At 37.5% G+C, this 21,010-nt stretch overlaps 4 protein-coding genes across 4 annotated transcripts in view; all 4 read right to left on the bottom strand.

Annotated features, from left to right (window-relative positions):
* Positions 1-404: 404 nt before the first annotated feature.
* On the bottom strand, positions 405-2,125 carry LOC111065869 (tubulin alpha chain). Its single transcript, XM_022354309.2, has 3 exons — positions 1,725-2,125; positions 1,351-1,654; positions 405-1,293 (listed from the first exon to the last, which is right to left on the bottom strand). The coding sequence occupies exons 1-3, from the start codon at positions 1,948-1,950 to the stop codon at positions 441-443; spliced, it is 1,383 nt and encodes a 460-aa protein (XP_022210001.2). The 5' UTR covers positions 1,951-2,125; the 3' UTR covers positions 405-440.
* Positions 2,126-2,179: 54 nt separating this feature from the next.
* LOC111065873 (SPRY domain-containing protein 7) lies at positions 2,180-4,351 on the bottom strand. Its single transcript, XM_022354313.2, has 3 exons — positions 4,079-4,351; positions 3,437-4,012; positions 2,180-3,360 (listed from the first exon to the last, which is right to left on the bottom strand). Exons 1-3 carry the CDS (start codon positions 4,185-4,187, stop codon positions 3,263-3,265), a joined length of 783 nt encoding a protein of 260 aa, XP_022210005.2. The 5' UTR covers positions 4,188-4,351; the 3' UTR covers positions 2,180-3,262.
* A 1,047-nt stretch (positions 4,352-5,398) lies between these two features.
* LOC111065872 (deoxyribonuclease-2) lies at positions 5,399-6,655 on the bottom strand. The gene is made up of 2 exons (XM_022354312.2): positions 6,503-6,655; positions 5,399-6,420 (listed from the first exon to the last, which is right to left on the bottom strand). The coding sequence occupies exons 1-2, from the start codon at positions 6,604-6,606 to the stop codon at positions 5,427-5,429; spliced, it is 1,098 nt and encodes a 365-aa protein (XP_022210004.2). The 5' UTR covers positions 6,607-6,655; the 3' UTR covers positions 5,399-5,426.
* A 6,542-nt stretch (positions 6,656-13,197) lies between these two features.
* The window catches only part of LOC111065884 (protein couch potato), a 76,294-nt gene continuing 68,481 nt past the window's right edge, over positions 13,198-21,010 (bottom strand). The window contains 10 exon segments of the mRNA XM_022354323.2: positions 13,198-13,327; positions 14,342-14,375; positions 15,515-16,122; positions 16,261-16,298; positions 16,687-17,012; positions 17,093-17,295; positions 18,714-18,858; positions 20,536-20,598; positions 20,670-20,723; positions 20,791-20,868. Of these exon segments, the coding sequence (XP_022210015.2) occupies positions 13,281-13,327; positions 14,342-14,375; positions 15,515-16,122; positions 16,261-16,298; positions 16,687-17,012; positions 17,093-17,295; positions 18,714-18,858; positions 20,536-20,598; positions 20,670-20,723; positions 20,791-20,868 (1,596 nt within the window). The 3' untranslated portion in view covers positions 13,198-13,280.

Raw genomic sequence — 21,010 nt, 5'->3', positions numbered from 1 at the left:
GCGATAAGCGCGACTTTTGCCTCGGTTACGTGCTAAAGCCCCTTTCCTGGGGCCTCGTACTGCGATCATTTTAATTATACCCCACAAAAGGGGGCGACACGCCCACATAAAAAACCCCTGCTCGCTGCTGCCTGCCCTTTCTGGCTCTTCCTTTGGGGTCAATGCAACGCAAATTGCAGTGCCCAGGTCAATGTTTGTTTTAGCCGCGCAGCCTCCCATAAATACTTAATTTGGCCCCAACACACAGAGACAGAGAGAGCAAGAGAGAGAGAGAGAGAGAGACAGAGAGAGAAGAGAGAGAGAGAGAGCGAAGAGTAAAACTGTTTGATGAAGTCATCGAGACATCAATTGAGCGGCCAATTACCAAACAAAAAAAAAATAATAAAAAAAAAAGACACAGGACAATGAATTTTATTATGGTAGGCAGGGTAGAGCCAATTTTAATGATCAGAGCCCAATGAATCCATATCGTCGTCGACGTCGCCGCCGCGTGGCGTACTTGGTGCCGTCTGATCCACCTCCAGATAATCGTGTACTAGCTGGCAAATATTCTCGGATGCCTCGCTGAAATTCCCCTCCTCCAGGCCCTCGCCCACATAGTGGTAGACAAAGGCGCGCCGCTGATAAAGCTTATCGAACTTATTGACCAGCCGACACCAGGCGATCCGTATGTTTGTGTTATTCGAAACGGCCACGCAGGCGCTGTTCGTGGGCGCCAAATCGCCGCCGGGCACATACGCTGGCGGCATGCTGCTAACGCCAATCTTGAAGCCGGTGGGTGACCAATCCACAAAGCGAAAGGATCGCGTTCGCTTGATATTCTCCAGCGCCAAGTTGATCTCATTGGTGGCAATGTCGCCGCGATAGAGCAGCACACAGGCCATGTATTTGCCATGCGATGGATTGCAGCGCACCATTTGATTGCTCATCTGAAAGCATTGCCCCGTCAGCTGGGCCGTCGACATATTGACGAACTGCGAGTGTGAGTGGGGCACCAGTGGCGCGTAATTGATCAGCGGATAATGGATGCGCGGATATGGCACCAGATTTGTTTGCAGCTCCTGAAAGCTAACGCTGGACTGACCGCCAAAGCGCTGCGAGGCCGTAAATCCGGCCACCACTTGGCCAATAATGCGATTCAAATTGGTGTAGGTGGGTGCGGGCACACTCAGCGTATTGGCACAGATATCATAGAGCGCCTCGTTGTCCACAATGAACGAGACATCCGCACAGTCCATCGAGAAGTGTGTGGCCAGCAGCGCATTGTAGGGCTCCACAATCACAGGGGATATGCTGCAAATAAAAAAAAATGTCAAGAATAAATTATACAAGTTAGGGAGTGAGACTTACGATGGCGATGGATACACCAGAAACTCCACAATGGTCATCTTTTTGCCAAAATCCTCGACTAGTTTCTCCATGATGCGTGTGCCCAGACCGGAGCCGGTGCCACCGCCAATCGCCCGATAGACCAGAAAACCCCGTAGACTTCTACAACGATCGGCCACGCGTCTGATAGCATTCATGGCGCGATCCAATAGCTCACTGGCCATCAGATTATAGCCACGCGAAAAGTTGCTGCCGCTGTCATCCTTGCCACTGATGAGCGTGTCCGGATGAAAGAGATTCTTATAGGCGCCCGTGCGGATTTCATCTGCAACGTAAAAACACACACATTAATGAGAGTACAGAATAATATAGCATAAGCATAGAAGAAGTCGCACCAATAACCGTGGGCTCGGTGTCGATCATTACAAGTCTGGGCTGTACGCATGACTGCTGGCTGGTGCACTCAAAGAAGGTCAGAAACGAGTCATCCGCTGGCTGTTGCATCAAACGGCCATTGGCCATGACGCCATGCTCCAGGCAATAGAGCTCCCAGCAGGCATTGGCTATCTGCACCCCCGCCTGGCCAATATGTATTTGGATGATCTCCCCTTTTCCAGCCATAGATCATCTCCCTCCGACTACTCTTAATTTTGTTCAAGATTAAAATATTAAAAATAATTATTTTTTGTTTTTTTTTTTATGAATTTTGTTTGACAATTTTTAGTAGCCCTGACATAGAAATCCATGGCAAGTACATAACATCGATTTATTGTCCGCGCGCGGATTAATCAGTTTTTTTGTTTTGTTTTTTTTCAAAGCGTTGGATACATTCAGATATCGTTTTAGATATAGATTTAGATATAATTCTTAAAGTTAATTAGGTATTGCCGTGCTCGATTAAGTAAGAGAGGACAGGACCCATCGAATTGGACCATTGGAATGTGTCTTTAAGGTTGAAACTTTGGGCTCCCAGTAGTGGAATGGATATACATATATATCGTTATACATTTTGTCGTGTGTATCGTGTGTATAATACAAAGCAGTCGTTGCCGCGGCTTTAGGCTACATAAATAATTTACATAACACAAAGTAAACATAATAATACAATCATTTTTAAATAGATATTTCTTTGTTTTTTTTTTTTGTTGTTTTGTTCGAGGGACTAGATAGGATTACTCTTTAATTTTTATACACTTGCAGTCTGTTGGGCATGGCGAGTGATTTTCATAACTATAAGATGGCAGAAGAACGGAATTTTCTTTACTAATTTAAAGGAAACTATACGCCAGGAATATCAGCAGAAAAATGTTTATGCTGGAGAGCTTTACTTTAAGTACGATTGAGCTTTAGGATTAAGTTTTAATCAATTATAACTCTTAGTCGTAGAGTTTCTCTTAATTTTTAACTGATTTTTTAAGCTAATTTAAAGCTTAAGTTAAATTATTGATCATTTGTGGATCATTTCAACTGCAAAGTTTGTTATCAACAATTATTTAAGGTGTCTAGAAACATTTTTCCATTATTAGAAGCTAGAAAACTGCTAAAGTTTTCGAGTATCTTAGATATGCACTAGCAGTATTATTGACTGGAAACCATTGCCAAATGAACGTGCTGGCCAATAGATAAAGCTACATAGGTGCTGCTGTTAGATATAGATTGGCGTATATAGATAAGAAATTGGAGTTAAATTCTGTCGGGACTGTAACACAGTGCAGGAATATTAATGGAAATAAATTGAACACTGTTTTGCACTAACAATCGTAGCTCTTGCCTGCCAGCTGCCTTTCTGCGCACTTTTCTTTGCTTTGTTTCTCATTTTGTTCCATTCTTTTCCGCTCAACTGCTCTTATAGTTGTGAAATGCACTTTTTTAGCTGTCATTTTGGTTATTAATTTTGTTCTCACGCGGCTAAAATTGTTGTTCACCAGACTATCTAAAGAAGCGACTGCTCCAGCAGAATGCGCTCAAAACCGGGCGGTGGTCCGTGCGTAAAGTTATCCAAAATAATGTCCAATATGGCACCATTGCCCACTGCAAAAGAATAGATCAATTAAGAGCTGCCAAAGAACAAAGCTAAAGCTGCTTGGGGTGGCGTGCATACACATACCATAGATGACGGGAAACAGTGCCGATCCACGCACATTTCGGAATGGCACCTCCAGATTTTTGCCATTGAAATAGAAATTCAATTCGACATGATCAAAGGCGACGCCCACAATGTCACCCTCGTCGGGAAAGGCACGCTGCGGCGCCGCAATTAACGATTCACCGCCAATGCATACATTTGGCGGTGCCACGCCCGTGGTCATTAGCAGATCCTCCTGTTGCAGATCCTCAATGGAAATGAGACCAGCTGCCGCTGCAGCGCTGTTGTTCAGTATGCCATTGGCACTGAGTTTCGTTGTTGGTGGCTGCGTCGTGCAGGCGGCCACCACCACGGGCCGGAATTCCTCCTCGTTGTGCCGTGTGGCATTGTCGGAGCACAGGCACCAGGACTCGCGATCACCGCCACCGTTTTTCCGGCTCAAGTCCGTTTGGCGTGTGGCCAGGCCAATCGACCAGCTGCCACTCTGCTGGATTTTCACCTCAAAGTAGGACTTGGACTGGACGAGCGGTGCCGTGGCCAGGACGCCGCCAGTGCCCGTCACCCTCAGCTGATGAGACAGCAGAATGACATCGGAACCTGTGGGCCATACAATTTATATGCTTAATGTTCTTGGTTGTGGTTTATCCTTTGTCCATTTGATACCCATATGCGCCGCATCCAGGTGAACGTCGGGCTCCCGCAGGCGACTGGCAGCTGTCATTGGTTTCCTCAATTGTCCGCCATTGAGGCAGGTGCGAAGGCAGCAAAACATTCCAACTGTTTGTGGCGTTACGTTTATCAGCAGATTCGTGTTTTATATAAATTTCCGTCTCTGTTTTTCGCGTTGTTTTGTTTTGGCAATTTGCATTTATTGTTGTTGCTGTGTGTGGGGGTGGGTGCAGTGTGACCGAAGAGTAAATATTTGAATTCCGATATTTGAAAATAAAAACTCAAAAAGTATATGGTCCCTTTTTTCTGTTTGGGAATTTGCAATTTTCCCAATTTCGGACAAACGGTATGGGATTTTTCCCAATTGCACGGTATTGGAATTATAAAAATCCAATTGGAGCAGCTCACTTTTTGACGCAAAAATGAGCCATTCACAGTGTGACCGCGGATTTATCGGCAAAACATACCGACTGACTCTAAAATATACCCAAATATACCGATGATCTTCATATTCATCAATTTTGATATTCGATTTAATATTACCAGCTAGTTAGGACTTTAACAATTGAATGTATCATTTTATAAGATACATGAATCAATTTTCTACAATCTTGCTTTATTTAAGGGCTCCGATTTATTGGATTACTTGTAAAATAATGTTTAAACAATGAAGGTCATAAAAAATGTCCTCTTTTTACAAATCAACGACTTTTTGTGGAGTATAGCACTTTGTATACCGTTTGAATTTATTCGTTTTGACATATTTTTGACCTAGATAAGATTCCTCGATCCCGTTTAGTATCGGCAAGAATACAATAAACTGCAAAATGTATTGAGATGGATTTAAAATTTAGTGAAAATTTTCGCATAGCCACTCATAATACAAAACAGTTCATTAAATCGATCACCACCAAAGAGAGGTATTTCAAACCAAATTACGCTCTCCAACTCATTTTTGCGTTCGAACAATGAGCATTCGTAACAGCTCTGTTAGGACTTACAGAAGTGAACACTAGACGGAGCTAGTGTTGCGCTGTTAAAGTGTGAGTCAGATGTCGCCACGTCATGTCATGTTAAGTAGAAACAGAAAAACCAAGAAAAATTAATTTTAAATACATATAAAAAATTCAATTTAATACAAAATAAAATAAATTGAAATTATAAAAAACAAAAACTGATTTTTGGTTTTTAATTATTTCAATGGAATAGCCACAAAATTGTTATTAGATCCAATAATATTTATCTTGCACACATTTTCATTCCCAAAAATTGTTTAAAATCAATGGAAATTGCTCTCGTTTATTTTTTGTTTTAACAGCTAGAAGGGTTATTTTCTTGCATACTACTCCTCTGCACACTTGTCATAGTTGGCCACCAGATTTCTATATAGATTCGACACTCGCGAGCTCTTGTGGCAGAGGGTGCCACCGCCACGTCCCAGTTGGCCCTGCTGCCGATTGATGTCACCCACACAGATCCAATCGCCACCGCCCACACGCCAGTGATAGAGCAAAATGCCTGAGGGACGGGACACGGCCCATTTGGAGTGATCCAGTGTGGTCTTAAAGTCCACAGAGAGCTCCAGATTGGCGATCGATTTAACATTGAAGACCTTGTCCGAGATGTCGCAGCGATTGGGCAGATTGCCGGCACCATCGCGCCACGCCTCCACAAAGAGGCTGACATCGAGGGCAGGAGCCACCACATCCGCATAGAGCTCCACATTGGCGCGTCCGCTCTTGCCGAACAAACGGAACTTTTTGCCATCGAAGGAACGCAATTCGAGATCCGTCTGGAAGGGCGATTCGGTGCGCCATTGGCCGTGCATGGCCCGCTCCAGGCTGGGGAACAGCAGGTCCGATCTCTGGAGCAGCGGATTCCGTTGGTAGTAGAAATGCGGCTCATTGTAGATCAGCACCTGGCCCACCTTCTCCAGATCCTCGGCCTTCACCGTGATGCAGAGCATGCTCTGGGCATAGTTCTCCCCAGTGGTGGGATACGCGTACTCCGGCAGGGTGGGATATTTGGGCACCGAGTGCACAATCCATACGCCCGTCTCCCCATCGCTGGCCACCAGACCCTTGGTGTGGCCGCCAGTGCTGAATACCGTGCCATTGGGAAACTCATCGTTGTAGGCCGCCAGCAGGGTGTGCTTGGCATCCACATTGAGGGCATTGATGGTCTGTGCAGGCAGGGAGTCGGCATCGCTGACCCGCTTCCCGGACAGTTGCCAGTTGTCGTAGCTGTTGCTGGTCACATACAAATACCTCAAGCCACTCACATCCTTGCCCAGATCGTTTTGTTGGTAATGTTTGGGCAGCTTGTACAAATGCCACCTACACGAGAGAGAGACAAAGAGAGAGAGAGGAGTTCTGAGAGGAGATCCAGCGGAAACTTATGGCTGGTTACGGCACTCACCAATCGACATCGTTGCCTTGCTCATCCTTGCAGGAGACTTTCTTGTTGCCCCTTGACTGGCTAGCAACCCCAATGAGGAGCAGTAAAACACACAAAAATCTCATTCTAGAATCTAGAACCTCTCAGTAGCTCTGTTGGCAGACAACTGTCTGTCGGGCAGATAATTGAATCCATGCCAATCTACATAGAGCTGCCCTCAAACAGGGTGCCTCATCTTCTTAGTCTCTTTCTCTCTCTCTCTCTGTGTGCTTCAGGTAGAGTACTCTCTCTGAGAGTAAGGTTCAGATCTCTTCCTGTTTGATTCATTTATCGCTGTTTGGGGTTTGACTACAGAATGACCCGTTTTGTGCTTATCCCACCGCTTATCGGCAGTGTGTGTCTGTCATCAGAGGGTTTAGCAACCTATTGCCAAAGATCATTTGAAACTGAGCGATAAGAGGCGAGTGAGAGCAATATTTTAGAATCGAGTATACGGACGAGAAGATACCCCTTACTCAATTTGAGAAATTATATGACAACGTATAAAACTCTATCGATATCGATAAGCTATCGATAACCATGCATCAATAGTCGATTAATGTATTAATGAATGTAACCTATATTCGATAAACAATGAAAATAGATAACCGATAATTAATAACCGATATAAAAATAATCAATAAATTAGCATTAAAAAATATTAAAAAAATAAATAAAAATAAAAATGATTAATTATTTAATAATTTCCGAATAATAAAATCTATAAACAATAATACAATACCAATACAATCAATATATCTGTAAAAAAATATATAATATCGATAAATAATCATCGATAGCGATAACATATTCGAAGACTTTTATGGGCACAAGAAATTCTTTTCTTTTTTCTATTCCACCACCATTATTTTACCATCTACAGTATATACCCTCCTGCACCACAATAAATGGGTATCAAAGGCAAGCCACAAACAAAGCAAAGATTTTGCTCCACTTATCGCAAAAGCACCGAGCGAATCCCGAACCGAACCGAACCCCCGAACCTCATGCTGATTGTTGATGATCATTCCCACAACAAATTCCATGCTTTACAATTACACAAAACAATTGTTAAAGTTTTTATTTATTATTTGTATTATTATTATTATAATTTGTCGCCTGCTGCAAACTGCGATTTGTTTCGTCATTCCCCCATCTACCCGGATATACATATAACGTACCATATGCAGGGCATATCGTTTGTGCTGCTACTCCCTCACTTCTTCGATCGCTTGAAAATATTATCATTATCAAATTGTATAATTTGTATGTGGGGGGGACAGCTTAGGGATGGGGCTGTCTTTCTTCTGTTTTCGGCTTTCTCTGCTGTGACAATTATTTATAATTATAATTTGAAATAATCTGCATTTTGTAATTGTAATTTGAATTCAATTTCTGTCTTTTTCTTTAAACTTTGTTTCTAGTCGGTTCTTGCCAATCCAATCATTTATCGTTTTTTCTTTCACTGCCAATCGGTTTGGGGTATATAACATACCGATAACTGCACCGATCTGTAATGGGTTCTTCATTCATTATGGTATTTCGTATGCAACAATACATTTAAACTCACAAATACAATATTTTCGCTAAATACTTTTTGTTTTTTGGTTTTATAGTAGTTAATAATTTATTAATATTCTTTTTGTATGGTTTCATTTTTTTGGTTGCTTTTTTGTTTGCTTTTTTTATACTGTTTTTCAAATATATATATATGTATATATATATATATATAAAGAACAAGGCTGATATTTATATTTATATATACGAGTTTTTGTTTCTGCTTTATGTAAGTTGTTTTTTTTTTAATAATAATATTTAGCTATTTGTTGTTTTTTGCTTCAAAAATCAATGGGTTTTGTTTTTTGTTTTTACATTATTAGCAAAAGATTTCCTTTGTTTCGAAAGAAAGTAATAATTTTTTGTTTTTAATTTTTTGCAGAAAATGCTAAATAAATGAGCCTCAAAATAGACAAATATTTGCCATTTTTGTTTTGTTTTGTTTTTTTTTTTAATATTAATATTTAATATTATTCTTTACGCCATTACGCTTTTTATTTCGTATAATTTACTGATAAAAATTGACTCAACTTTCGAGTGATTTATCCTTGATAATAGATTTCATTTCATAATTTTATCTGCTGTTTTTCATAGATATATCTATAAAGATATAGGTTGTGTATATCATGTGTATATATAGTTTTAATCGGGCACGAGTTTGATATGTTTTCGACTTGTGTGTGTATGTTGTTTTTCTGCTTGATATTTTCAATATTCAATATCAGTTTTCCCACTAAACTTAACTCCCTATATTCCCTATACTATATATATGCATACTATTACAAATTTACAGCAAATATCTCTCCCATGGTGTCTATGCCTTTTGAGTACTATATAATGCCACGCTTCTCTAGTATTTGGATATCCCTTTTCAAATGACACGAGATATGCATATATATATATAGTATATATGTATTTGTATAGCTTTGGTTTGCTTCAAAATTTTCACTAATTTAAAATTCGTTTCTTCAAAAGTTTTTGTTTTATCTTGTGTGTGTGAATGAAAAAATAATTCGATTTTTTTTTTGTTTAACGAACAAAATATAAATGTTTTTATTATGCATAATTAATACCGTCAATTGAAAAAGTTTTCTAAGTTAAGGCTACACAAAAGATATATCGTATATATGGTAGGGATTCGGGGAGCGGATAGGGATACATAATAAGATTACACATAAATTACTTAGAAATTAGTATTATTTTTTTTTAGGCAAACATAAGGCAATCAATTGGGGTTAAAAATACATTTAAGCAATGGAAATTATAACAAAAAAAATACAAATACAAATAGAATAAATATTTAATGTTTGTTTTTTTTACTGTCTTTCTATTACAGCTACTATTATGCCATTTTACTTGGTAAGTAGTTCCATAATCTATTACTAAATTGTTTTTCTTATTTTCTTTTCTTTCAATTGTATTCTTGTTTTTTTTTTGTTTTGTTTTTTGGTAACTGCTTTACTGCCTTTTTATGCTTACAATGTTTTAAAAAAGTGTTTAAAAACCACATCAAAACATATCGCTTTTATTGTAAAAGTTTTCTCCATCCTTAACCATTCATTTATCCATTCTCTTTATCCATTTGTTTGCTGATATGTATCTGTTGTTGTTTTCCCATTGTTTGTTATATTTCAAAAATGTTTTTAATATATCTATATTTGTATATATACTATATGTGTGGTGTATATATATTCATATAATGTTCCCATAATTCATATTGTTTAGTTTAGGTTTTTTTTCTTACTTTCTTTCATTTTTATTTTCATTCATTTTCCAATGTCATTCTTTAGTTTATTCTTTTTACGTTCTAAGTGGTTTTTATTTTTTCTGCTTCTTGATGATATCTATACTAGAAATCGGAAATCTATATAGCTATGAAATTTTTGTAGTTTCGAAGAATGTTTGAAAAATCAAGCCTCTAGGGGTTGTGGCGGGGGCGGGGAACGATCCTTTTCATCGCGTTGGTTGGGTTTTTCACTGAATGAAAATTGCACACAAAATGTTCCTTAGATATACACACACACACACACACACACTAAACACACACACACAAATAAACACACACAACGCATGTGTGTGTATTTTACATTGCTTTTCTTTTGTTGCATACTTTTAGGCCCCAAAAGCCTTTTCGTCATTGCAAAATCTGCCTTTGTTTATTCTTAAAAGCTAAAAACTAATTTCGAAAATATTTGTTTGTTGTTTAAACATTTTTAGCTTCTATTAATTGTTTGTTAATTATGCTTACTGTTTAATTGTAAATATTTTGTTGTTTAAATTGTTTGTTTGAAAGGCGCAATTTTATGATATGCATTAGTATTATAATATAATTAAACATTTTTCCTCCTCCTTAAACACTAGAACCTTTAACTAATTTATTCACTTATATTTCTGTTTGTTGCTGTCTGTTTTGTGTGTGTGTGTGTGGCTTAGGATTACAGACTTATAGATAGAGACTTTTCTGATGATGTTTTCTGATGTTTGTTTTGGACCAACGCGATGCTGAGATGAGGGAATGATATTTTTGTTTTTGTTTGATTGAGGGGCAAGAGGAAAGCAAGAAATGTAATTGGACGGAATATGCGTTTTACATTCGACTAAAAAGTTAGAGAGAAAAAGTCAAGGAAAACCTAAGAATAAAATGTGTGGGCTCTCTGAAACTTTACCAATTATTAATCGACTAATCGATAAATCGATTGTTTTAGTTTTGTTTGTTTTTTCATATTTTCTCTTAACAATTGTTTCCAATATGCCTTTGGTATGTCTAGTCACATTTCTAAAACACCCTTAAACTTAAAAAATATACCTTAAAAACGAAACCATTAAAAATTAGTATATATTTTTCATACGATTGCTGTTTAACAAATTGTGTGGTGTGGTAAATTTTTGTTCTTGTTAAATTATTAAGGACAACTTTGGTAAAATATTTAAAGATTTTATCCCGTATATTATTTTATACTTAAAATTGGTTTAAAAATAAAAACTGAACGAACTCTCTAGAAAATAAACTTCAACTTTTGCTTTAAATGTTTTTCACTTTGTTGCTATGTTTTTGTGTTAGTTAGTTTTAGCCTTTAAGTTAAGTTTAATTTTTTTTAGTTTTTAGTTTTTGTTTTAGTTACAATTTGAATTTGTTCTTTGTGTAGTTCCTGTTGTTGTTGCTACATAAGATGATATGTAAATTGATTTAATTTACTCGTCCTTTTTCGTTCGAAGCTATATCCCTCTCTCCTATCACCCTCTCTTCAAGCTATTGGATCTCCACGTTCCTCCCCGCTGCTCTTTCTGCGCCCCATCTAAATCGTTGGTTGGTTTTTGTTTGTTTGTTTGTTTGTTAGCAAGAAATGTGATTTGATTGTTCTAGCATTTCGAAATGTAGTTAGGAATAGTCTTTAGGAAGGGAGTCCCTTTATAGTAGTCTTTGTCGGGGGAAATTCTCGAATAAAAATCATTGGAAAAAAAGTAAATCATTTTCTTGGGCGGAAAGTTTGTCTTTAGAGTGTCCTTTCATTTGTTGTTTTTCTAGAAAATCTTTCGAGTCTTTTTATCTTTACTACAGCGTGCGGCGCACACGCAACCTGCAACATTTTGAGTAAATTTTCAAATTCATTTTGTAACAAATAAATTGTATTTTGTTTTCATCTAGTTTTTGTTATTGCGAAACCAGCTTTCAGTAATGACATCGACTACACTCGTTGTTTGTTCATTTTGTTTTGCTTGAATTATTTTTCAGAAAAATTTCCACTTTTTCCTTATTAATTATACAAATTTATTACCAATAATGCAATACATTAATTTATGTATTTGTTTTTTTTTTTTGGTATTTCTCATATTTTTTGTTTGTTTTATAATACTAGAAAGAGAGCTATTTAAAGGGCACATTCGGTTAAGCTATAATTATATATTTTTTAATTCTTAAATTTTCCGTTTATTATTTTATATTTATTTAGATGCTGAAAACCAATAGAATAATTAAAATAGAAAATTATAAATTTCATGTTTCAATTCCATTTTTGTTGTTGAACGATTGATGTGGATGGTTGGGGAGGGGTATTGGTTTTAGGAGCAGGATATTGAGTCTTAAATCAAACGAAAAACAAACAAACGACTTCAAACAAAATTAATTCAACAAAAGAGAACAAAAATTCTTCTTGATTCAGCTTTGTTTTTTTTTTTCTTTGCTATATATAATTAATATTTATTATAAATATATACACATATATATAGGGTTTATGTATATGTATGTATATATATAAATATGTATTTGTTTATAGGGGGCATATCATCGGCTGTTTGGTTTGTTTTGTTTTTTACTAACTTTAGTTTAAGTAGTTCGCTCAGCTTTTCCGATCTATCGTATATTTTGTATATTTTACTACAAGTTTTTTCCCATTTTCGTTTTCTTTTTTGTTTTAGTTTTGCTTTTTGGTTCCTCTACACAATCTTGTGTTGCTTTTCTTCTGCTGCTTTCTTCTGTCGAAAAATTTCACTAAACTGGGATTACGGGGATTTTCTCTTTCTCTCTGTTTTCCTTTTTTTTGTTTCATTCTCATCTATAAATTAACTTTCTTTTTTGTTTTTTTTTTCTTAATTTTTTTAAGTTTTTTTTTTTAGTTTTTTTTTTTACTTTTTCTGTTGTTTGCTTTGTTCTAGAACTAAAGTTTTTTCTTGTTTTTATTTGTTTTGCCTCCTGTTTAACGCATGAATCCGTTGCATGCGGGAGCTCCTTTTGACCTATGGAACTCAAACTCAAATGTGGGATCATCAACCCATCAGGCTGCTATGTGACTGACTGCCGGAACCACATACGAATAGATATGATGTTGCTGCTGTTGCTGTTGCTGCGGCAGATATTGTTGCTGTTGCTGCTGCAGCAGATGTGTGGCTTGCGTCGTTCCACCTGCATAGTGATGGAATCGTCAGGTTGCTGTCGGCGTCATCAAGAACTGTTGCTGCTGATGGTGATGATGATGATGATGCTGATGATGGTGGTTCAGGTGTTGCTGTTGTTGCTGCTGTTGCTGCTGCTGTTGGTGATGGTGGTGTGCTGCCTGTTGATGGTAATGTTGCGCTGCCGCGGCTGCTGCTGCTGCTGCATGATGTTGCTGCTGTTGTTGTTGCTGCTGCTGCTGTGTCTGATGATGCACTTGCGTCTGTTGCTGTTGCTGCTGCTGCTGCTGTTGTTGTTGTTGCATTTCTCTCTCTAGTTTTTTAGCGAGCAAATCATGCCGTGATTCCATACCCGCTCCTCTGTAAATAATTGAGGTAATACATTCATTTAGTAAATGTTTAATGGTTGGATTTTTTGGGTTTTTTTTTTTTGTTGTTGGTTGCATCACATGCGCTCAATTGTGGGTGCTTTGAGTGATTTTTTAACATGCTTGGAGATACTTGGATTCGTTAGACTTTTTTTTTGGTTATGGGTTTTAGTTTTCTAGGGTATTATTTTTTTTGTTTGGTACGTTCTCAAGATAAAAACTTAAAAAATTACAAAGGAAAAGGTTGAATTTCCATGCCACTTGTATTTGTTTAATGCTGCCACTCGTAAAAGCTGTAAAACTGTAACATTTTTCATGACTTTTTAGCGTATAAGGGCAGTGGAGTGTGGCATTCAGCGGTGTGGCAGAGACTGGTGTGGCAATATGGGTGTGGCATGCGTTTAATTTTTTGCATTTTTTATAAAGTTTTCTCCCCACGACTGCTGCTGCTGCTGTTGCTGTTTTTTCTTGCAGCAAATTGAAAAACTAAATTTATGTGGTCTTTTAGCATTTTGAAAGACGTGCGAGACCACACACACACACACCCACACATGCGGTGAAGTGGAATGAGAGTTGGGTAGAGTGAGTGGGAGAGAGAGAAAGGTGCTTAAGTCTCAACGGAAGCTAACATTTATAGAGCGGATGTCTGGGGAGAAGTCAGTGGCGGAGTGGCAGTAAAAGCTTCTCATTCTCTCTCATTCACTCTACACTCTACATACATAAATATGCATATACATATGTATCCATCTCTTTTCCTTTATGGCCACCTGTTTTAGCTCCCTCCACTCCCTTCTAACTTTTACTATCATAATCAAGTCATAACTTGTTTTGGGAGCACTTTCCACTGCATTTTGTGTGTGTTATAATTTGTATTTAAATGTGGCTCCAATTGTTATGGCCACTCCTTGCTCTCACTCCCACTATTTCTCCCTTGTATGAAACATAAATACATACACACACAAACACATATGAATTGTTATGGGCATCCCTTGGGCGGGTTTCTTACTTGTTTCTGCTGCTGAATGCTGCTGCTGTTGCTGCTGTGGTTCGAGTGGTTGTAGGTGGTGGTACGAGGTAGGTAGGTGGTGGGTAGCATGCAAAGTAAACGAGCACCAAAGCTTAACAATAAAAATTTGCAAAATTTTATAAATATTTAATGGGGTTTTGGCTTTATATTCCAGTTAGTAGAAAGGATCTCATGCTACAGAGGATTGGTTTCTGGACCCTTTCTTTTTTTTTTTTGTGTTTTGGTGAATTGAATGGGGAGGGTGTGCATCTAATATTTATGGGTCAAACGGTGTGTGTGGATGTGTGTGTGGGTGTGTGCTATTAGTGAAAAGGAGTGCAGGCGATTAGGTTTAGGAGCAGCAACTAAGGAAGAAAGTTATTGGCCAAGATTCTAGAACACATAGTTGAGCTATTTACACGATTTGGAACGATATCTAATGAAGAGAATGAGGGTGTAAGCTATGCACTCAGCGGCATTCAAAGAACAGAAGGGGTTTCTTAGGTGGAACACCTTTTTTTGAGCACTCAGATGCGTCCATTTAAGGAAAAGCACGAGAGGGTAGGCTGCAAAAATTAATGAAAAAGTACATAATTTTCATTTTTGGTGCCAAAACGAACGGAAAACGAAGAGAATGAGCGTGTAAGTACATTCTAATAATAGTTGTGACCACTACGAATGGGATACGCTATAGAGCGATTATTTTTTGTATTTGATATGAAGAGAATGAGCGCTGAATATGTGTGGAAACATGCATAGAACTAGTAGAAATGGGTTTACAAATCTTTTAGAGCAGGCAATAAAATTAAACGAGTGTAAGTATATTCTTATAGCAGAACTCTGCTTTAAGCGAGCAATTCCAGCTCATCTATGTGTTCTGTGTAATCTCTTTTAAAATAACTTGCTTAAATTAAAAATGTTTTATATAGTGTTTTATAGTTGAAATGAAAGTTAGTACAGCTAAAAAAAAAGATGATAGCACAGAGGAATAGAGCAAGCACAGCTAAGAATAGTTCAGATCATCTAGAGCATAGACAAGTACAGTAGTACATGGTACATATGTGGATCATCTAGGGTATGGTCTACACATACACACACACACACACATATTGGTTTTTCTTTTCGGTTTTCTATTTGGTATCACTTTTGTTTCACTCGGAATTGAATACATACGTCTCTAAAGAGATGATTTTGGTGGTGCTGATTTGAAGGATGATGAAGTTGGTTGTGGTGCTGTAGTGAGTTAACAACAACGCTAGTGGTGCTATCATTGGTGCCGTTGGTGTTCATGGTGCAATCTGTTGCCATTGACAGTTGTTGTTGCTGTTGTTGCTGATGTTGCTGTTGTTGCTGATGTTGCTGTAGTAGCTGTTGTTGCAGGTGCTGCTGCTGCTGTTGCTGTTGATGTTGCAAGTGCTGCTGTAGTTGTAGCTGTTCACTACCATTCAATATATATATCGGTGGTGGTGGTGGCGGTGCTATGGCTTGCTGTGCTGCTTGCTGTTGTTGTTGCTGTTGCTGTTGTTGAGCTTGTTTACCAACAATTGTGGTTATATCGTTGGACATTTTATTCTTTGCATATTCGATCCGTATGGATCCACGATCGGAGCTAAGTAGATACTTGCCCTGCAGCTGTTGCATGGCCTGGGCGGCGCTTGGCGCATCCTTGAACTCAATAAACGCCACTGGATGTTGTTGTTGTTGAATGCTGCTATTGTTGTTGTTGTTGTTGTTGTTATTGATGGAGCAGCTTGAGCCAGTTGCTGCTGTTGTGGCCATGACTGTTGTTGGTGTTGTTGTTGCATTCGATAGTTTGTTGTTGTTGTTGTTTGGAGAGTAGGAAGTTGAAGTTGTTTTTGTAGAGGTTTTCAAAGTTGTAGACATAGTCAGAGGCATAGAATTTGTGATTTGGTGCATACCTTTTGTGTGCATTCGTAGGCGACAAAAGCCAGGCATACTGTGCATGGTTATATATATATATATATATATTATTTGATGTTGTTGTTGTTGGTTAGAATATATATATATATTTTTTTTTTTTTTGTAGATTTTCGATTATATTCAATGTATTATACAATAGAAGAGGTGATATCGAGTGGTGGTTTTTTTTTTTGGTGGTTGGTGGTTTTGGTGGTGGTAGGTGGGCGAACAAACGAACCAAGGAAAGAGAACGCATAAAAGTTAGATCTGGTTAGTACTTTTTTTTTGTTGCTCACAAAAAGTGCCTAAATAAAATGGTTGTGTGGGTTTTTTGTTGTGTTTCTCCATTTTTTTCTTTTTAGTTTGGTGGTTGGGTGCTGGTTTTTTTTTTTTTTAGTTTTTAGTGTTTATTTTAAAATATTTACCTAGAGAAAACCTCCTTGAGTTCATGCTCGGAGACAAATTGGCCGAGATTAGCCACAAACAGCGTGGAGCAGGGTGCATTGGCCGCAATCTGTGGATTAGCCGGATGTGTGGCATTATTCGTGGATCCGGCGGGACTTGCCAACGCTGGACTCGATAAAAAATGATGATGTTGTGCAGCAGCAGCAGCGGCGGCAGTTGCTGCCGCAGCAGCAGCATTTTGTGGTGTGGCAGCTGCCGCAGCAGCGGCCATATGTGCCATTGCAGCTGCACCAGGATGTATAGCAGTAGCAGTGGTCTGATGATGTTGCGGCATGGTCATTTGAGTCTACAAAAAAAATTGGTAGTAAAAATGTACATTTAATATCTACGTATATAAAATGCAGAATATATTTTTGTATGTCTTACTTGATGCATAGGCTGCTCCATTACTTTGTCTGTATTTAGTCAGAGATAGGAGCGCACTGGCACCTGCGGATGCAGGGCCGGATGTACTAATGTTGCATGCTGCAGTGCTGCAGCGCCTGGTAAATCAGCGGCGGCTGCTGCCGAATATGCTAACGGATGATGCCATAACTCCGGTCCGCCCGGAAAGAACGGCCCACCCAGATCTATGAGAAATGGAGAATAGTAGACTAATTAGTTTGATTATCTCCCAAGCTCCAAATCATTTGGTTTTGATTTGATTTTTAAAGCTAAACACATAGTTTTTGTTTTGATTTTTTCTTTTTTTAGTTAGTAGTTGACAAAAATCAAAAATGGAAATAGAACAAGAACAGGTTTCCAAAAAAAAGGTAAAAAAAATATATATATATTTATGGATTTTATTTTAGGTAATAAAATTGTTTCATATGGAAAGTTCGTTGTCTCAGTCTTTTATTTTGTTTGGCTAGCCAGGAATGGAAAGATTTGATTTCAAAGAACTAGTTCTGCGGGGACTTGAGCGCTTTATTGAAGTACTTAAATTCTATATAAATAATTGGATAATTTGGATAACTTTGTTGATATTTTGAAATATTTTAAAAGAATCTAAGGAGATTTAATGGAAGCTTTAAAAAACATTTTGGTAACTATTTTTATATTCCTGAAAATTGAGACATTTTAAATGCGGAAAATAGCATCCTTTCAGGCCTTAGAACTGCTTGTACATTGGTTTATAAATATAACAAAATATTTTTCTAAAGTTTTCATTGTTTAATGTAAGGTTAACCCTCTAATATTCAATTTACAAGTTTAGGAATCTTTAAGGTTCAAATTTGTATCCCCAAATTAGGGAACTAGTTCCCCTTTCCATCCCTGCCCATCTGCTGGTGCTTTAAGGCCTCCTCTTGTCTATAATTTCGAGCATTTATTTTTTTTTTTTGGCGAGTGCGTCCTTTTTTGAGTATCTCTGTGTGTTGGTTGTGTGTGTTTTGTGGGTGTGTTGCGTGTGTGTGTGTTCGAGTGTGTGAGAGTTTGAAACAAAGTGTAACAAGTGATCAAAGTGCAGTACATTATATATATAATATAATATAATATGGTATAGTTATTATTTGTTGTTGCTGTAACCTATAGTTGGGAATATATATATGTAATATACGATTAAGACCCAATAGCGACTTTTATATATATGATAATTATAGCATACATAAATACGATATTTATATACTTATATTCTATAAAAGTTCTGTGTGTTTATGTGCACTTGAAAGCATGTATTTTCGTTTCGTCTTTTTAACTGCTCAAATCGTTGGATATCAGAGTGTGTACGTATCAGTGTGTATTCGTTGTGTGTGTGTGTGTGTCTTTTTCGTGTCGATAAGTTAGGATAGTGCTCTGCGTTTTATCGTTATCGAGTACGCCTTCGTTTGTTGGTTTTTGTTGTACCCTTAAACATAATGTACTTTTTTTTTTAATATTAACTACATACAGTAAGAGGAAAAATAAAACAAACAAAAAAAACTAAAGAAATTAGCAACTGCCGAAATCTCATTCTTTTTTTTTTATTTTTGCTTTTATTTTTTTTGTATTTTTTTTTTTTTTTACTTACGTCCAGTGAGTGGGTGCATCAATGCAGGATGTGAGGCTGTTGTCGCTGTATTGGGCTGTGGTTTGGGTTTGCTCACTTTCGTGTTACTCTTGGCGAATTCCAAGCGAATTGTTTGGGGCATATCGGGATCGAAGCGTACACCCTGCTGTAAATGATCAGATCAAAATACAGCGGTTTGTATTTTCTATTTTTGTATTTTTTTTCTTTTTTTTTTGTATAGTTTTTTTGTTGTTCAAGTTTCTCAAGAGACTTTCTTTTTTTTTTAATTATATAGTTTTTGCAACAATTCGCCAAAAATAATTTTGAATGTCGCGTAAAAGTAACGTTTAATTTAAAAAAATTGTGAATGAATAATAATTTTCTTAGTAGAGCTTTTTTTTATTCATTTGCTTGAGGGCGGGTCAGGGAACGGGCGGGGGGGTGGTCATTCAACGTTGATATTTGTTCTATATATATCGGTAGTGCCTGCACTGTATGTACTTTTGTGGTTTATGGTGTGGTAGGGGATTTTTTGTAGCGTGGATATTTTTGATGAAAAAGGTAACAGATTTTGAGAGCAGATGACATTCTGCTTTAGATCTTCACTAATGGGCAACAAAAGCAGGTTATTCCTTACGGGAATGATATTTAAACCGATTTCCGAGTTGCCTTTAAAATGTAAACGTTAAAGTACAAGAATCAATGGGATAATTCGATTAGAATTATTATGTATAATTTTACACAAAATAGTGAATTCTAACTGAATGGCAAATGGCCATTCACATGTAAACGTTAAATGACAAAAAGCAATTTCAACTTTTTATTTAACAAAAAATATGATTATTTAAGCGATTACCTAGTGGAATCTAGAAGAAGTTTTCGACGATAAACGATCATTTTGGATAGAGTGGTTCAACTTCATGTGGGTGAGACAGATTGCGAGAGGGATTGTCTGTTAGAGAGGGGTGGAGGGGAGGAGGGGGCATGCACCAGAGTGGCTTTCATTTCGTTGTTGTTGGTTGGTGCTTTTGCGCTTTTGCCTTTTGGTTGTTGTTGTTTCTTGCATTGAGCTTTTGCCATAGATGAAAGTGTGTTTGTGTGAGTGTCATGAGTGTACCCGTTTATAGGTGTGAGTGTGTTTTCAGTGAGTGTAAGTGTGTGTGTGTTTTTTTTCTGCGTGTTTTTACTGGGATAGGGCAAGAATGAGAGCAAAGAGTAAGACAGAGAGAGAGAGAGAGTGGGAGATGCAATACCAAAAACAAAAACAATAAAAAATACACAACTCAATGAAGAGAAAAAGAGACAGCGAGAGAGTAAGAGTAAGACAGAGAGGGGAAAACACTTAATGCGATTTTTGGGTGAAATGTAAATTTAAATTTAATTGTTTTTTTCATTTTTTCAAATGCAAGCACGTGTCGTGTTTTTTTTATGTGTGTGTAGATCTTTGTTTGTTGTTGTTGGTTTTTTGTTTTTGTGGGGGGTGATGATGCAAGAGCTTTATGGGCTCCACAATTTTTTTGGATTTTGAGATACACATTGCATTTTGTTGCTGTTGTTGTTGGGGGATAGCAGCGGCTAAGAGGGCCTAAAACGGTAGTTTATTTTTTATTTTTTTGTTGAAGGAAGCCAGGCAATACGATTATACAAGTATTTTGATTTGTTGTTGTTGTTTGTGTGCTTTACAGTGTATAATACTTTTTATTCGCCGAGAAGAGGGAGGGTTTTTTTTTTCTCTTTATCTTTTTTTTTTTTGATAAAAAAAATTGCTAAAAATTATTTTGGTGTTTTCTTTTTTGAAATATTCAAAGATAATAGAAATATTATTAACGAGTGAATTTATTACCTGCAGATCCTGCTTGGCTGCCTCGGCTCCAGCTCTTGTATGGAATGTCACAAAGCCCACGGGCTGTACAGGGTATCACAATAAATAATCATTAGTAAGGAACATCCTTAGGTTCGTCTTAAATTCTGACTTACCGATGCAGTTTTGCCATTTTTGCTAGTTACTTTCAAAAGAGATCCTTCGTAGCCCTAAATTATGAAAGAATTTATTTATTATGATTTTATTTTCTTGTGAAAATATGCAACTTTAACTCACCTCGTAGGCTCTGAATAGTAAATAAAGTTCACGCGGCTTGGCATCCATGGGCAAACCGCTGACAAAAAGTGTGCGAACCTGCAAATAGATAGACGAATAGAGAGGATTGATAAGTTGAAACCCAATATCAAATCATTGCAGGAATTAAGTTAAAACTGTCACGTGGCTGTGCACGAATAGAATTCCAACCCTCAGCCCCAATTTTAAACTTGCAAAATGT

This window comes from Drosophila obscura, unplaced genomic scaffold (genome assembly GCF_018151105.1).
Source record: "Drosophila obscura isolate BZ-5 IFL unplaced genomic scaffold, ASM1815110v1 contig_4, whole genome shotgun sequence".
In the NCBI taxonomy this organism is placed as follows: domain Eukaryota; kingdom Metazoa; phylum Arthropoda; class Insecta; order Diptera; family Drosophilidae; genus Drosophila; species Drosophila obscura.
The sequence above is the reverse complement of the archived record's forward strand: the minus strand, read 5'-3'. Positions and strand labels throughout refer to the sequence as shown.

What these genes read in the sequence shown, in the direction of transcription:
- LOC111065872 (XM_022354312.2), bottom strand. Translation starts at nt 6,606, where the DNA reads ATGAGATTTTTGTGTGTTTTACTGCTCCTCATTGGGGTTGCTAGCCAG. An exon ending in CAAGGCAACGATGTCGATTG is followed by an intron (nt 6,421 to 6,502) that starts GTGAGTGCCGTA and finishes TCTCTCGTGTAG; the next exon opens with GTGGCATTTGTACAAGCTGC.
- LOC111065873 (XM_022354313.2), bottom strand. Translation starts at nt 4,187, where the DNA reads ATGTTTTGCTGCCTTCGCACCTGCCTCAATGGCGGACAATTGAGGAAA. An exon ending in CCTGGATGCGGCGCATATGG is followed by an intron (nt 4,013 to 4,078) that starts GTATCAAATGGA and finishes TATGGCCCACAG; the next exon opens with GTTCCGATGTCATTCTGCTG. An exon ending in ACTGTTTCCCGTCATCTATG is followed by an intron (nt 3,361 to 3,436) that starts GTATGTGTATGC and finishes ATTCTTTTGCAG; the next exon opens with TGGGCAATGGTGCCATATTG.
- LOC111065869 (XM_022354309.2), bottom strand. Translation starts at nt 1,950, where the DNA reads ATGGCTGGAAAAGGGGAGATCATCCAAATACATATTGGCCAGGCGGGG. An exon ending in CACCGAGCCCACGGTTATTG is followed by an intron (nt 1,655 to 1,724) that starts GTGCGACTTCTT and finishes TTTACGTTGCAG; the next exon opens with ATGAAATCCGCACGGGCGCC. An exon ending in CTGGTGTATCCATCGCCATC is followed by an intron (nt 1,294 to 1,350) that starts GTAAGTCTCACT and finishes TTTTATTTGCAG; the next exon opens with CATATCCCCTGTGATTGTGG.